The sequence below is a fragment of the Syngnathus typhle genome, linkage group LG9, assembly GCF_033458585.1.
Source record: "Syngnathus typhle isolate RoL2023-S1 ecotype Sweden linkage group LG9, RoL_Styp_1.0, whole genome shotgun sequence".
Lineage (NCBI taxonomy): Eukaryota > Metazoa > Chordata > Actinopteri > Syngnathiformes > Syngnathidae > Syngnathus > Syngnathus typhle.
This window is the reverse complement of record NC_083746.1, coordinates 6,551,521-6,567,798: the sequence shown is the minus strand read 5'-3', so window position 1 is coordinate 6,567,798 and position 16,278 is coordinate 6,551,521. Positions and strand designations below refer to the sequence as shown.

Genomic DNA, 16,278 nt, shown 5'->3' with positions numbered 1-16,278 from the left:
AATGTTCAGGCTGAGATGCCACAAAATGACATCACAGTGCCTACAGCTTGCGAAATTCACATGACCAGGTGAGGCGGCCCCTACCTGAGCCCTGTGATGTCATTGCAAGTGACAAAATGGCTGCCCGTTGAGATGGATCAAAGCAAGTAGATTTTCCTGTTTAATTAATATCCCACAAACGCATCGTTAATCAAAATGCCACGTTTCGACTTATGCAAGTGCATAGAACATATTATTGTAATGTAAAAAAATATACGTGATTACCACTTTATGATCTTGTCAGGGTAAAACCAAGCAGATTTTTATTTTGGGTAGGGATCTTCTGCAGGTGTCCCAATATTTTTGTCTTTGTGTACATGTGATTCCTCCGAATTATAATATGCCGTTAGTCATGTAGCCGCACATCCAGCGTCTGCACTCGTGTGCGTACTTCATTTCTTGAATTATCCTGCACAGGCGGGTGGTCTGTTGCTTAGCGCCATCAATCCAATGTATGCACGCAACATGCAAACACAGCAGGGAGGGGGCCTGACCTCCCACGGCCCGTTTAATTTTCTTAGAGGATCTCCCCCAGTGTAATCCCCCAAAAAGACTTTAGAAGATGCGATCCACTTGCATCTACTGCGGCTGTCTCATCACATTTCACCTGATTGGGTTTTCGCTATTGTGTCTCGCTGCAGCACAATAATGGCAAACATATGTTGAGCATGGCGGCATGCCGGGGAAGCCTTCATCCCCTGATACAATCTCATATCATCATGACACAAACGACACACATACACACTCTAATATGCACACAGAAAATACGCACAAATAATTATGTGGAATATTCAATAATGGAAGTGGAGTTTAGATTTATGATGGTTTGAGAAGTTCAATCATTTTTTCTCATCATTTGAGCCGGCGCGTGTCTAGCATGTGGAGTAGGACATTAAGAGGTTATTGTCCGGGCCGGGCCAGAAGGATGATGGGGATGTCGCCTGGGGGGGGAGCAGAAAGGGGCTGTCCCACTTTAGCTCGTACCGCCGATGAACTTTTGACTACATTTCCATGCTCGACCATGAGGAAAATGAACAGTAAATTGATTAATTCTCAATTTTGGGACATATATATATGATTTTGATATACTGTGGATATAAAGTCTACACATCCCTTTTTAAAAATGCCATTTTTTAAATACTGTATGCAAGATAAATCATTAAAAACAAAAATCAATTGGAGATTTTCGTATTGCTGGGGATGTGTTTGTGTTCACAATTAACTACTCGCATTTCACCTCATGTCAAATTGGGGTCACGCACCTGACAATTGAAAGTGTCTCCGATTAACCTGATATGAAGTTAAGATGTTCTAGTGAGGGGGCGGGGGTTCTATCAGCAGCCTGAAGGTTTTGTGCTAACATTTACAGTTTTTCTGAACGGTTGGTAATCCCCTCCACCTTGACTAAACCCAGCTGAAGAAAAACAGCCCCCCTAGCGTGATGCTGTCACAACTGCGGTTCACTGTCGCTATGCTTTTCTTTTGGGTGGTTGGTTTGTGCCAAGTATAACAGTTAGAATTATGGACAAAAAGTTCAACCTTAGTTTCATTGGATCATATCATTATTGCCTCAATGTGTAAATTTTAGGTGTGTGTTTTTTTTTGTTTTGGTTCTTATCTCCCTAACCATCCTTGGCCACTTAACCCTCAAAACAACCCAAGTTTTTTGGGTTATTTTTTTTTAACCCGAAGAGTTTGGTCAAAGAAATAACTCACTGAACACTCACTAGACAATTAATGTATAACAAATGTGCTCATACGCCCATCCCGACTGCTCACACCTTTCCGCTCGCTTGACTACCTTTCATTCTTCTCCTCATTATTTCTTATCTAGCTCCCTTGTTGTGTTATCTTGTCGCCGCGCTTCGAGTTTGAGGATTTATGTCGTCGACTCCTCGCAACTTTATCACGCCCTGCTCCCTTTCTCTAATAGTTCTCTGGGGTTCTCCTCGTTTTTTTAATATGGGATGGCTCGAGCGGATGCCACACGTGTTCGCCCCTTTTCAGCGCGGTGAAGTACTTGCCACCGAGCTGTTATTGATAACGACTGCAGCGATCAGAGGTTCTCGCTTATCGGGCCATGAATAGAAGCTGTCCGTCTTCATTACGGCCCGCCCTCTCCTTAGCCGCTCCATCTCCGTCTTCATGCGTTTTTCTTCTCGCTCCTCTCATAAGTCTCTTTTAATGTCCTCACTGGTCCCCGTGCTCTCACTTAGCAGCATGTTTTTCCTCAGTGCGCCTCCTCCTCCCCTCCGCGCCAGCTTCTTTTGCACACTTGTGATTTTTCAATATTTTATAATTCCCCAATTCCCTCCTCCTCCTCGTAATTCTCTCTATTATGTTTACATTTTTCTTCAAGCAGCTTCCTCGCCGGTGTTTCATGAATAATAACGCTACGGTGTTGTGTTTGCTGTTATGGCGAGGTTATTGCCACTGACATGGTGGTAAATCTCCTTCTTTGTTTTTTGGCTGCTATACTTTGCTTTGCCCGTGAGCTCACCTAAGGCGGCACTCTCCGCACAGGCTGCATTCATGCCACTCTTGCTTTTTTTTTTTATTTTCCTACCGCCTATTTACAAACACACAACCCGCCGATGCGCAGGGGTCATAACGGGTGGCGAGAGACGAGTCTTCCGGGCGTGCATCGAACCACAAACTAATTTTGTGAGAGCCTTTTAATTCGTCACGCTGGTTTCAGGTCGCTCCAGGTCAAGTTCGTTATTGACGTCGTGGCAAAAGCAAACCTGCGTGGTGGCTAAGACACGCAAATCCTATCCGATTTTCTATTCCATGTTGCCTTTCCATCTCTCTTCTGCATGCTTCTTTTTGCAGACCGCTACCGCAGCCGTAATTGAAGTCGTAAGTCAGCGCTAGCTACAGAAATGCACAGAAGTAGCTGAGCAGCAGAGCAGAGCGGGTCGAGCCTCGGCCAGCTCGCATGACCGCTTTCCGCTTAATGAGCGCCGGTTTTATGCTTATCGGAAGAACCCTCTCCTATACAAACATGCCGCGGTTCAGTTTGATGAGTCTTTTTTGCTCTCTGCATCTTGGGGCCCATTCATCTCTTGTGCATCAGATTCTCATCAGGCCAAATAACTTCCGCTCTGGTGTTGGTGAATTTCAAAAATGGACAAAGGATACAAGAGTCTTGTGCAAATGATTTATTGCAAAGGGGAATTTCTTTTCTTACCAACTTAGATGTTTTGTTTTTTTTCACTTCTAAGCAGAATGATAGATGAAGAGTCCAACCGCATAGGAGGGTACCGACGTATAATATTTTCAAGTTACGAACAATGCGCGGATTGCCCTTTGATTGTTTTATATTTATGGCCTAGGAGTTCCCTAGCTACCGACAAACATTGACTGTTTTTATGATTTTACTGCTGTGTCAGCGTCGGTGAGCAAAAGACAAAGGCGCAATCTGATTTACATACAAATCCAGTTTTGCGCCGTAGGAATGGAATTCCTTTGTTTATTGGACTTTGTTCTGCTTATTGGTCAATGTGAACTTCTTAACTGCAACAAACCTAAAGAAAATATGTTGATATTGAAGAACCCAAAAGCAAGCTCATATACAGAAGGTCTTCAGCAGCACAAGAATAGAACATCCCTCTGACACAATGGGATCATCAATGTATTGTTGTCATTAGCACAGAAATCAGTCTGCCAATTCATCAGGGAGTTCGAGCGAGGGCTGTTTGACATTCATCATTTTCCTTTCCAAGTGGTGTGGCCGGTTTACTGCGTTTGGGATGAGGTGGCTTTGGCAAGGGGCAGCCAGCCAAAATAAGATGTTGCGCATGGGATCAAGTCATGTCATACTCGTCCCGACTCCCGGCCACGGATTAACTCCAGCTTGTGCGAATGCTAATGCTAAAGGTTGAGCAGGCTGCCATTAAGACTCGGTAAGTCTTGTGGAGTGGAGCTGTAGAGTCCGTCTGCCGCTTTTCAAAATCCTTCCGCCACCCCTAGAGTATTTTATCTTATTCTCACGTTTACATCTTCTCCGTCTTCTTTTCAGTGAAAGTGTGTGCTTGAAGACGAGGAAGAGCTAAATTCAAGGATACTTCCATTTTAGGTCAGATTCCCCATTTTTCTCACACTGTAGGAATGAGCGGGGAAAGACTGTAATTTTCTCTGTGGATTGCAACATGCCACACCGCACACCAGCTACACTTGACGTACGATCAAATCATCCAGACCGCTTCATGCAAGCACAAACGACGTAAAAAAGGTTATTACTTTTTATCGTCCACAGTTTGATCCTTCAACACATCGCTGACCATAACTAAGCGGGCAACTCATAGCAGACTTAAAGTTGGCCATAAACTTTACTTTGACAAGCTGCCATACATTTCATAGGCTGCTGCGGTTTCCAGGGCAACCTGGGTGAACATCATGACAGGGCCAAGATAACTTAAATAAGACCACGGGGATTTGATCTTCTACTGAGAAAGCACGGCAACGATTAAGCAAAATTTAATTAAAAGTGTGATTGTTGCTCTGCGAATTGTATTAAAACGTGTCATAGGGCCAAAATGGCGCTCTGACGATATGGGCCGTATCCCATTTGTGCTTCCTGCGGTCTAACAGCTCCACTACCTCAGCACTTTTCTTGGACACGTGCTGTCATTACAGTTTACACAGGGCACACACAAATCCGCACATTGCAGCATCTAATTGGCTCATTGAACCCTCATTTCAACCCCGTCCCATGTGGGCCCAATTTGTCTCCTTTAATGGCAGCTAAAATCTTCTCTTTTTCCTCCCTACGTATTATTTATTTTTTATTTTTTGCACTAAGGCTCCAGCTCAATTTTGATAGCAAATTGAACCCCCAAAAGCAACACCGCACAACACTTGTTTTTGAGGCTGCACAACAACGGGAGGAATCCGCAGGGAGAGGGTGAGGATAACTATCAATCATAAAAAATGTTCTGCTCACTTCAAAGAAATAGCAAAACTGGAAGGGGCAAGTGTTGGGAAGCAGTGGATGCAGCCCGACTCTTCAAACGAGAAAGGGCTAGAGCTCGTTTCCAATCCCCGTCTCTACTCCACGTGGAGTCTTTTAATACCGGATAGGCTTATCTCCTATTTCCCCCTTTCGTCAAAACACTTTTGACCAGCCATCACCTTCCCGCTTTCTGGCTGTTACTATGATTTATGTGTCTCCTGATCAAGTTCTGTCTAATCACCTGACAGCAGCTTTATGAATATTCCAGAAGCCTCACCTGTGCTCATGAATACGGATGGCACCTAAAGTACTCTTCCAGAGGTGCCGGTAGGTCTCCCGTGAACGCTTCGGCTCTTATTTAGATATACTCGCCTAATATGTACTTAATGACCGCTGAGCTGCAAAACTTTCCAGTGGGCCGCAGAAAAGAGCGGGCGATGTGGGTGAACGTTTATTTTTGCATCGCACGGGATGAGAGTAGAGCGGCGGCATTAGTAATCATCAATGCTTGTGTCGATGGTATACGTATTTAACAGGGGTGTCCAAACTTTGGGCCGTGGGCCACAATTGGACCATGGGCCGAAGTTTGGACACCCCCGGTGTAATTTTGTGAATTTGGATAAAGTGGAACTTCTTTTTTAAGTGTGCGTTTGTGTGTGTAATTCTAAACTGAACGACAAACCAACCTCAATGAGAACACAAGCCCCTTGGCGTAGGTGATAAAACAGGTGAGCGTAAGAACTCGTACTTGAAGTTTGAATGTCGACTTCAAGCGTAACAGAGGAAATGTTGACAATCCCATTTTGATGACATCCCCCGGAGCCTCATTAAGTGAACGCCGCCAATGCAAACTCCGCTCTCTGCCGAGGGAAGGCATTTCGATGACGCCTGGCTTGTTACTTTGTGATTGAACTGGCTCTTTGCTCTTTACCCACCCACAAACTGCTACGGTCCTAATCAATGGCACATTCACTTCCACTTACTGTACTCGGATCGTATGGATCGCTTTAGTGTGTTTTCCCGTGCAACTTAAAGTGCGATGCAGAAACGTGGCGATCTCTGTGGGAATGGACGAGACTAGCGGCTGCTCTGTGAAGTCGCTGCTCGCTTAATGTCGCATTTCACTGCCAGACTATTCTAGGGGGAGACGTGAAGGTTGTTTTGCAACGGGAGAGAGCCACATTTTTGCTTTATTGCGTCTCTCGCTCACCCCGGCTTGTTTGTGGGTCTTCTGTCCCGCCTCTGCTTGAGCGAATGCTTAATTATAACAACTTGTAATAGCCGGTCACGCTTCTTAATAGGGCTTGAATAATTAGCATATTTTGTCTTTGAAAAGACATTTCTGTAAACACTGCTATACAGCTCATGTGTTTCAATCTCCTTTTCTCCTGGCTATGGATTCAAACTTGAAAACTTTTTTTTTCTCCCCCCCACTCTTGTGCCAACTCAATCTTGCATGGCTCTCTTTTTGAAGGTTCGGAGGTAATTCTCCTTGCAAAAGAAATGATTGCCAGGATTCTTCAGGGTTCTTGCAATCATTTCTGTGGAGATGAGGTTTCCTATCTGGGACGCATGCAGATGCCATGGCAATGAAGACGAATGCAGGATCCCATCCTTAATTAGGATTTCTTGTTAAAACTTTGCCTATCTTGCTAAATGCATTCACTGTCATGGATGTTTATATTCAACTGGAATCCAAATGATCAATATATTATTTAGTATGTTTTTCAACGATTAGGCCTGGAAAGCTTGCCTGCAAAATTTTGGTTAGCAAACAAAAATTCATAATTTCTAGAAATCATTTTTATTTGTTGGCTTTCTTATTGTGGTTGTAATTTTTATTGCGGTGCAGAGCAGCACTGCATCATACTGAGCTGTGCAATGCTAAATCAGGTAACAGCAATATTAGCGCAAGTCTTAAGCACTGGAACAACGGTAATTAGTCGTATTAAAATCATTTGTCTCTGCTGCAATGATTGGCTAATTGCATCCATCTATACAGACTACAGGACGATATTATCTTTGGATTAATGCAAGATAAATGTATACAGGCGGTTCTAAAATTGGTATACAATTAGAAGAGTCATACAGAGTTAGCCTACTTCATTGTTTATTCTTTTTATCTATTTGGTTTTTAAATAACCGGATAAAGTAAACAACCAAAGTGGCTAATTAAAGAATATAGAAAAACAGAACACTAAAACGCTTTGACTTTAAAAGGCTGAAATGAATTGCCTAATCTGTTCAATGTTAATGTACTTGATGGAAGTGTTTTTTTTTAGCCTTTTTGTGTCAAACCTTTTAAGCATTCTGTCTTCTACTACTGTGTGATTAGCCTCCTCCGGTGGTTGATTGGCTTGCCACGGTTAGTTGAAGAAAACATTCAAAAGGTTAAAAGAAAGCTTTTCAGTGGCAGCAAGAATTCCGTCCATCTCCAGTTACCCTGTTGTCAGATGACGGCTGTTCCCAACAGGGGAGTTGTTTTGTGCCCCCTAGTGGAAAGAAAACGCACAGCCACAACTCACACACACATTATTGATCATTATGTCTACTCAGAGGCTCGATAATATCGGCCAGTCATTTGGAGCGTGCTTGAACAAGTATTTAACTTTAATACCATATTGATGATGGCTACACATTGCACAATGTTGACTACTGGTTGTATTTTGTATTTATTTCATGTGCAATATTATTACGTACATCTCCTTCCAATGAGATCCAAAACAAGAATAGATGCTTGGCTTTGATTGACAGTTACTGCCAGAGGTTTTAATTTGAATAATATGCATCGTAAGGTATCTGTAGCTTATTCCATCCCGTTGCTAATATTACTGTGACCAATCATGTCACAACATTGACATGGTGTCCTTTCTCCCTACCTCCCAAGTGTTGACACTTTGACAGACAGCCTGGACTTGCTCCTTGTCTAAATCATGCCTGCGTTCGCTCCTCTTACTAAAGCTTCACCACCTATGCACTCAAGTGCCTTTTGTCACATTTTTCTTTCTGTCTTTCTACCTTGACTTCAGCAGCCTCTGGAATTTTGACATTTCTCGTGTTCTCTTACTCTCAGCGTCGGCGTGTCACCTCCCCGCCATCGCGCAGAAAACTCGGCAGCGGGCTGTTTTGAATTTGTTGATAATAACTTGCAGCGAAGGAGGTCATCCTTTTCAGCGTTGTTTATTGGTGGCTAAGATTAAAGAATAACATGACATTTCAGACTTTGTGGAGGCGTAGGAAGCTGTTAAATATTGCCGCTGATCAAGGATGTTTTTTCAAGATGGTATCTTGACATTCCTCAATTTGTTTGTGCACAGTGTAAAACAATGTGTGGGTGAGGCCAGAGTGAACACCACAGGAACCCCCAAACCAATTCTTAATTCCTTTTTTCGATTTGTTTTACAGATAGCAAACTCCAAGTGCAAAAGAAGAACCAGTCTCTGGTCAACCTGGAGGACAGTCGAGTCCGGATCAATTGCTCCATCACCTCGCAGACCAGTCCGGACTCCCACCACGCCGTTCTGTGGTACGTGAGACGCGCCGCAGCGGGATCGGAAGCCGACGAGCTCCTGCTGCGAATCGAGCGATCTGGCGCCCTGGAGTACGGCACGTACGCCGACGAGGAGAGGCTGCGACGCCGCGTGCAAGCCGAGAGGCTTTCCCCTCGCAACTACGCGCTGACCCTGAACAGAGCGGAGAGTGGCGACTCGGGGACGTACTACTGTCTGGTGGAGGAGTGGCTGAGTGACCCAGATGGCGCCTGGTACCGTCTCTCGCGGGACAAGTCCGGGTTCACCGAGGTTCTGGTTAGACAGCCAGGTCAGTGTCTTTAACAAGGTGCTTCTTTTAGGAGGAGGAACCAGCTGTCAGATTGCTGGCCTTTATTAGACTTAATATTTTTAGAGTCATTTCCATTCCATGGGAGATATGTCGAATTCAAAGTCATCCAGCCTCCATATTTATTTTTGTTAGTTTTATTTGGTTCCATTATAACTGAATGTGTGTGTTTGTAACAGAACTCAAGGTGGGCCAAAAGTCCACTTTCTTCTATTATGATGCTTTTTTTCCTTTTCATGGATTCAGTGTCATGTAAATGAAAGGGTTCCGTTTTTTATGTGTGTGGGTGGGGGCTTATGTTATGTACCCCTAAAACTTCATATTTTAACCAGGATAGGCCGAGTTCTGCAAATTGGTTATTTTTCCAAGCATGCTAGTCTGCCCAGAAGGCAATTATTTTGGGTCCAAAAATATATAAAAAGCGATTCAAAGAGGGCCTTTTTGGGTTTTTTTCTCGTGGTGAACATGGCCACAATATTGCTGGCAGCAGTAGAGTACAAATAACACCAATACCAAATGTATTGTAAAATGAATACCTCTTGGACAGTTAATCAAAACTGAGCATATTACTTTTTGAAGGCAGGCGTGCCCTAATGAAATATCCACTGAGTGCATGCTGGGTCAACTGGGGTCCTGCCAGAGGCTTTGAGATTTGAGAGACCACTATACATTTGTTTTTGGAAGATTCACTTCACGTCATTTATACATTATCCAATTTATCCAATTCACACACAGAACGAGATCCATACTTTAAATGCACTGAATCAAAGGACTGTGCCACCATAACAACCCCCCCCCCAACCTTTGCTGCCTACCTGCCTTTCACTCCAATTTGGATCTCCTTGCAATGCACAGTATAAAAAGGCCTCATCTCATTTCCTGCTCTTGCCTGGGTGCTAATAGCCGCCAGCCAGTAATGTTGATAACAAGCAGCTCAATATCCTGACCGCAGTCAAATCCGCAGAAGAGATCAGCCGCCACCAAATGGTTTGAAGCCACGACAGCTGTCAGGCACCACACAGAAGCTTTCTCATCAGGTCACAAGAAGTGTCTAAAAGCACTCAAAGGCATCGTGCATTCATGCGTTCCCAACCCCAAAGTAAGATGTAGTCCCTCAGGGAAATCTGTAAGGTTTGTGTTGAGAGAAACCAAAAAACTTTACTGCCCCTTTCTTTGCTTATTACCAAAGAAAAACCTCCAAATAACCTCTGTTGCCGCCAAATAAACAAGATCTTCAAATAACCCATTTTCTTGTCTGACTAGATTCCAAGATTTTTTATTTGGCCGCTCGGAACTTTTATCTCTAGATGTCCTGTTTATAACGTTAAGTGCAATCATCAATGCAGCAATAGTTCAAGGAAGTGAAGATGGCGAAGGAAAAAAAAAAAACTGGTCACCCAACAAAAAAGTGATTTATGTGAAGCTGCTGCAACTAATTGGGCTCCAGCAGCGAGACGAATCTCACCCTACGAGAATACATTATATTTGGTGTACCTCGCATTCATTTATTAACATTTAATCAAAAATGCGTACGCGCATGTTGATGGTCATTTATTCATTATGCAAAAATCATAGATCTTTAATGATCAATTAACATCACGTGAATTGTGTGATAAACATTTTGGATTTGTCAGCTTTGATCTTGTAGTGTTTGTTGGTTGCTTGGTTTATCACTAATGAGTAGACATGATAAAATAAATAGCATATGCTTTATTCATTATCAGAAGGTGAAGTTCTCAGATGGATTTAAACAATTTTCTCCCGGCAAATAATGGGTTTGATGCTTTTGTGACATCTTCTTTTTAGCCGGTTTCTAAATTTTGCAACTCTACAGTTGTTTTTCAAACTTAATCTCGTCACGTGTTCCCCCTGCAAAGTGAACGTTTTTCGAAATACATTTCATATAATTGTCTTGATTTTTTTTAATTGAACACTCAAACGTCAACGTTGCAAATGCAACAACTGATCAATATCCAAAAAGGCAGAAAGTCGACAACTGATCCTGTGTATCGTTTCAGAGGCCCGACTTCAGGTCGAGGAGACGGAGTCAAACGTGACCGTCCCAGAGTCCGGCTCAATCCGCCTGGGCTGCAACATCCCCTCGCAGTCATCCCGATACTCCCGCTTCTCCGTGTCCTGGTACGTGGAGCGACCCGAGGACGACAACGATGAGCTGTCGACGGTAGAAGAGCGGGAATGCGTGTTCTCCATCGGCCACGACGCCATCTTCGGGAATGGCAACTGCAGCCCCAGAGAGGAGACGGGGCCTAACTCCCGCCTACAGTTTGAGAGGAGCGCTTCAGACCAGTACAGCCTGACCATTCAGGGAGCCCGGCCGACCGACAGGGGGCGCTACTACTGCCACGTCGAGGAGTGGCTGCTCAACCCTCGCAACGCTTGGTACCGCCTGGCCACCAACAACTCTGGCTTCATTACGGTCAATGTACTCCAACAAGGTGACTTTCTTTGTCTCTGTGTCCCCTTTCTAGAAAGAATTTGGATCATTCCCAACACACATTGCAATCATCCTAGTGCTTCATTCATCTCTGGAGTCTGTTGCAAATGAGCCACCCATCCAAAGCGTCCTTCAAACTGGGCACGCACAGATGGCCTCGTACCCCACTTGTGACACCATTTGTCACTGAGTCCTAGGTTGAAAATCTCCAACCATGAGACCCGAGAGACGTTTAGTGTGCTCCTCCTCCATCACAGATGGCACCGGCTCAAATAGTATTTTAGATAATCGTTGATATTTGTCCAGTTGGCGTAATGTACAGTATTTAAATAAAATAATGCGCATTTTTGTTGTATGGAAGCACGGACGAGGCTGCATAAGAATGCATCTTCTGGTTTGCCAACTTCTTACAACCTACATCAAACATTAAATGGAGCTTGTGTTAGTGCACTTTCCTTTTGATCTGGGGTATTCATGCTCGGCATATATAGCTTGACTTCTAAGGCTGGCTTTATGTACACTCCATGGTTCAATTGAGAAAATCCTACTTTTCCAGAAGGTGTCAATAGAGAGGCATAGAACTGGACATCTTTTGATGTGGTTCTGACCTTTTCGGTTGTACGAGAGACTCTGAAGATTTGCTCATTATTGAAGCAATGGTTGTTTTACTAAACTTCCATAGGCTGTCGCTCTAGAATATTTTTACAATTGATGAATTAATTGATTATTCCATCAATTAATCGAATAATCGGATACAATTTTATTTTGCATGAAAGTGTATTACAAAACTATTTTCCTCCTTTACTCTCGATTATTTGGCAAATAACACAATATTATATATCGATACATTAAAATAGTTGCCGATTAATTTAATGACCGATTGTCAATTAATTTAGACAGCTCTGCCTGAAAGCTACATGTGACCGGTTCTGGTCTTTATTCTGACCCAACTCCAGATGATATAAAATGTCTACTCACACCAATGAAATGACCTCATGTCGCCATGCGTTTCTGTCCACAGAGTCCACCGTCAAGTCGGTGGTGTGCGCCAACGATGCGCTTTTCTACTTTGTCTTCTTCTACCCGTTCCCCATCTTCGGCATCCTCCTCATCGCCCTGCTCCTGGTGCGCTTCAAGAGCCGCAACAACAGCAAGAGCCAAGAGGGCAAGAACGGCGCCCCCCTCCTGTGGATCAAGGAACCGCACCTCAGTTACTCGCCCACCTGCCTGGACCCGCCCGCGCTCAGCCTGCACCCCGGCTCCGTGGATTAGCGCTCCAGCCGGCGCGTCGGCCGTCACACGAGGGGAGCAGATCAGGACGTCGCTTCCGGGATTCCCTGTTGTTCACTGCTGTCTTGATCCATCAGTAGATCGGCTGCCTCTTTTTTTTTTTTCCCCTCTGTGTGTGTTTGAGTGTGTGAGTGAGCGGTCATTTTTCGTGTGTCTCAGTGCTGCGTTTGATTCAGTTATCCTAAATAGTGGTCTCATTTTCAAAAAAGAGAACAAAAAAATCAGCACACCTAAGAGAGGGAACTCTAAGCATTGATTGGATGGCTCCCCAACCCGAAAAGAAAAAAAAAAAACTCTCGACGGTCCCGATCCAAGAGCAGCCTGGCCTACTAAGTTGGTTGCCATGGCGATGCTCCGAGCCCACTGACTCCATAGCTGGTGACTTGGCAGCCTCGCGGAGAGACAAAGGAAAGGTCCACCTGGCCCTGCTAAGGATTTGGCCCACAAGCAAGTCCCGGCGCACCACTTTTCTACTTCCACACTGCCACACGCACACTGCGAGCAAACAAGCATCTCCTACTCTACGTCCTGCTGAGGATCTTCTGCATCGTTTGCCAAGACCTTATTCTCACTCTTGTGGTGTAAAAAGCTGATTGGTCCTAAGGCGGCTCGTAAACGCGTCCGCTTACCTCCTGCTGTGGATGTTTTTAAGCTCCTTTCAATTGAAAATTACTCGGTGGGATTGAGAGACTGAAATGAAGATCTAGCACATTTTCTTTCAATTCGTTCCATACTTTTGTCTTCAAAAGATATGTGAGAACTGACTTTTTACATTGACAGAAAAGAAAAAAAAAAGCTCGCATTTGTCTGAATGGAAGTAGTGTGTAGATATTGTAACACACAAATACGTGGGTGGTGAGAAATGTGTTTGTTTTAAAGAGTTTTCTATTTATTGTTTTATACCTTGTTTGCATAGCTTGTTTTTTTTTTTTGCTTTGAGAATCTCGGCTGCTTCAGTTGCCTGGCAACTGATGCCAGTAGGCTTGTTTGATGGCAACCATGTGCTCAAAGCTGCTCCATTTCGCACCAAATGAATTGAGAGTGAGTCAGTGTTACAACACAATGCAGCGAGGACAAAAATGACTTGTGGCTTTAAGTGTACATTCAGAAAGTAACGAAAAAAAAACGCTTCTTGCTCACTTCCAAGTTTTTTTTGTGATGCTTCGCCTCAGAATGATTTTTTTTTTGCCTGTATTTTTTTCCCCTCTAAGGTGGCTCAACGGGCATGAGGCAGAAGGGGTGAAAAAATCGCCGTCCCTAGAAGAGACGGAAACAAACTGAGACTCAAACCTTTTCACTGCCAGACTGGACCTAAAACGAAAAGGAGGGGGGGTAGAAATAGAACCCCTCCGCCTTTCCTCCAACTTTGTCGTCTCAGTCGTGTCAACATGTATATTGCATGACAAAACCGCAGGAGACATTTTAGATGTTTTGTAAACTTGGAACTCTCCTGAGCGTCGTGTTTGTGTCACAGAGCGCCGCCCCAAATTCCCAGTGGACTTCTTGAGCCCTGTCATTTAACAAGCACCCCCTTTCCACTACCCCCCCTCCCCACTACCACCACACCATTTCTTAATACAGGGGGTCCTCTTTATATGACGGGCCAGGCAAAATATGTTTTATATTTATGGCCTAGAAGTATTTTTCATACAAACATTGATTATAATTAAAACCTAACACTGCATTATAGCTTAGGTTTTTTTTGGTTTTTTGGTAGAACTGTCATAAACTGAGGATCCCCTGTAAATTGACGCTGTCCAACTAAAGGTATGTACATCCAAATGTGATTTGTATGAAGAAATCTACCATTTGGAGATAACGGCTCACAATCCTGTACAGTGTTGTGTCACAAGAATTTAGTAGGAAATGGTACGACAAGTTGGCTCTGTGGAATCCTAGCAATGATACCGGACAACTCTCGGCAACAAGTCGATGCGGCCCCCTCGCCAGTCGCTGACTCAAACCAGACCAAGCAACTGTATTTCTTAGCGAACCACTAAATCACGGTGCGGTTGTCAAGGAAGGAACGGAATACGACAAAGAGGGGAAGAAGAGAGTGGTTATGGCAATGAACGATCGCACTGTATTCACTGACTGCATTTCAGCAACAGAGACTCTCCGCGCTTTGCTTTGTAGACGCAGAAATTGTAATTATAGTTCAGTATTGTAAAACAATTTGACTGTATATACTGTGTTGGTACAGCTTGGCAGTGCGGTGGCAGCTGGATCTTGCTTACACATACTACTTAGTACTTAGGTATACTATATATATATATATATGTATATTTTAAGCTGCATCATGTTCGTACCAAATCCTACTAAATTGGGACATCTTATTCTTTTTACATTTGATGATTTTTAGCGCAGGACCAATATCATTGACGTGGACATAATGCTGCGTTCATGCAAGCCTCCCACCGGCAGCTTCACATCCAATCTCATTAGAACAATGTTACTGTTCCACAATGGCCTCCATTTTCATGAAACCAAAGTTGTTTTTTTTACGCGCACACATCCAGTATTTATATATTATCATACAAGACTGGAACACACACTGCTTTTCCTTGTTGGTGTGCATGTAAGCTGCCGTGTGGAGATTTGCAAGGTGCTTTGTAACATCGCCTTGTTAAATTTCAATGACTTTTTTTTTTTTGGGCGTGTACTCCTGCTCCCCAACCACCTGCATTTCACATTCCTCCATGTTGTCCCCGTGGTCGGGAAGCGAAGGACCCCCACTGTTGCTGGAGCTGTAAAGACGCGCGTTCTGACTGGTGTTTTTGTAGTAATAATCCTATTAATAACAATGACGATAATAACGAGTACCATCCCTTGGGGTCCCTTTGAGACGGTGTCGTAGCTGACTTTGTGAGGGCTGCATGTGTTGACTGTTTGCTGGCTCCACATTTAGCTATCCAAAATAGTTTGTGGTGATGTTTTCAGTTCAGCCCGTGATGCTCGGTGATGTATTTTTATATCACTATTGTTCATTTTTTTTATTTATTTCCTTTTTCTGTTCATCTGTCCAATAGTTGCCATTGTGACCTTTAAAGAGGCACTTTGCTATTGTCGGTTTGTTGCAATAAAAATACTTATAGAGACGATTGATTTCTTGCAAGTACAAAACAAAAATCATTTTTTTTTTCCTCACAAGTGGTTTGCTGTGTATAAATGAGTCGTTTAAAATTGTATTTAAAAATCCAAATATTTATGGAAATAATTTGAGATTTATTTTCATTTTCATAAAAATTCTGTAAAATTAGAATATAAACAGTAATAGATTCAGTACAGTACAAGTATAGAGGGATTGAAAATGAAACTATGATAAAATAACATTGACTTTTTCCTGAAGTAAGGTTTTTTAAATGGCCAATAAATAATGTGAAATATTAAAATGTCTAACTGTTAAAGATCTGAGTAATTAAAAGCTCTGCAGGCTTAGCGTGTTGCATTCACACCTTTGTCTTTGTGGATGATGACCTTTGGACCCTGAAATGACACCAGAGTTGAGTTTGAGTTGCACACAGGGAGAAAGAAAAAGTTTGCAAGGTAAATAATCTCTTAATTGTTCAGAACACACGAACAATATATATGTTTTTTTATTTTTTATTTTCCAGAATAGCTCATACTGAAGAACTGAAGCCCAGAGCAAACGTGCGCCACCTGTTCATACGTCTCAGTGGCAGGAAGGGAAAGTAGCACACGC

At 43.3% G+C, this 16,278-nt stretch overlaps 1 protein-coding gene across 3 annotated transcripts in view; it reads left to right on the top strand.

The window, feature by feature from the left end:
- igsf3 (immunoglobulin superfamily, member 3) overlaps positions 1-15,676 on the top strand; it is a 64,150-nt gene extending 48,474 nt beyond the window's left edge. For 2 of the 3 annotated variants that reach the window (XM_061287222.1, XM_061287221.1), the window contains exons 7-9: positions 8,399-8,812; positions 10,849-11,286; positions 12,307-15,676. In XM_061287222.1, coding sequence (XP_061143206.1) covers positions 8,399-8,812; positions 10,849-11,286; positions 12,307-12,557 — 1,103 coding nt within the window. In that variant the 3' untranslated portion in view covers positions 12,558-15,676. Of the gene's footprint in view, positions 1-8,398; positions 8,813-10,848; positions 11,287-11,319 lie in introns of all 3 variants that reach the window. The other variant, XM_061287223.1, reaches the window with a different exon arrangement.
- The last annotated feature ends 602 nt before the right edge of the window (positions 15,677-16,278 follow it).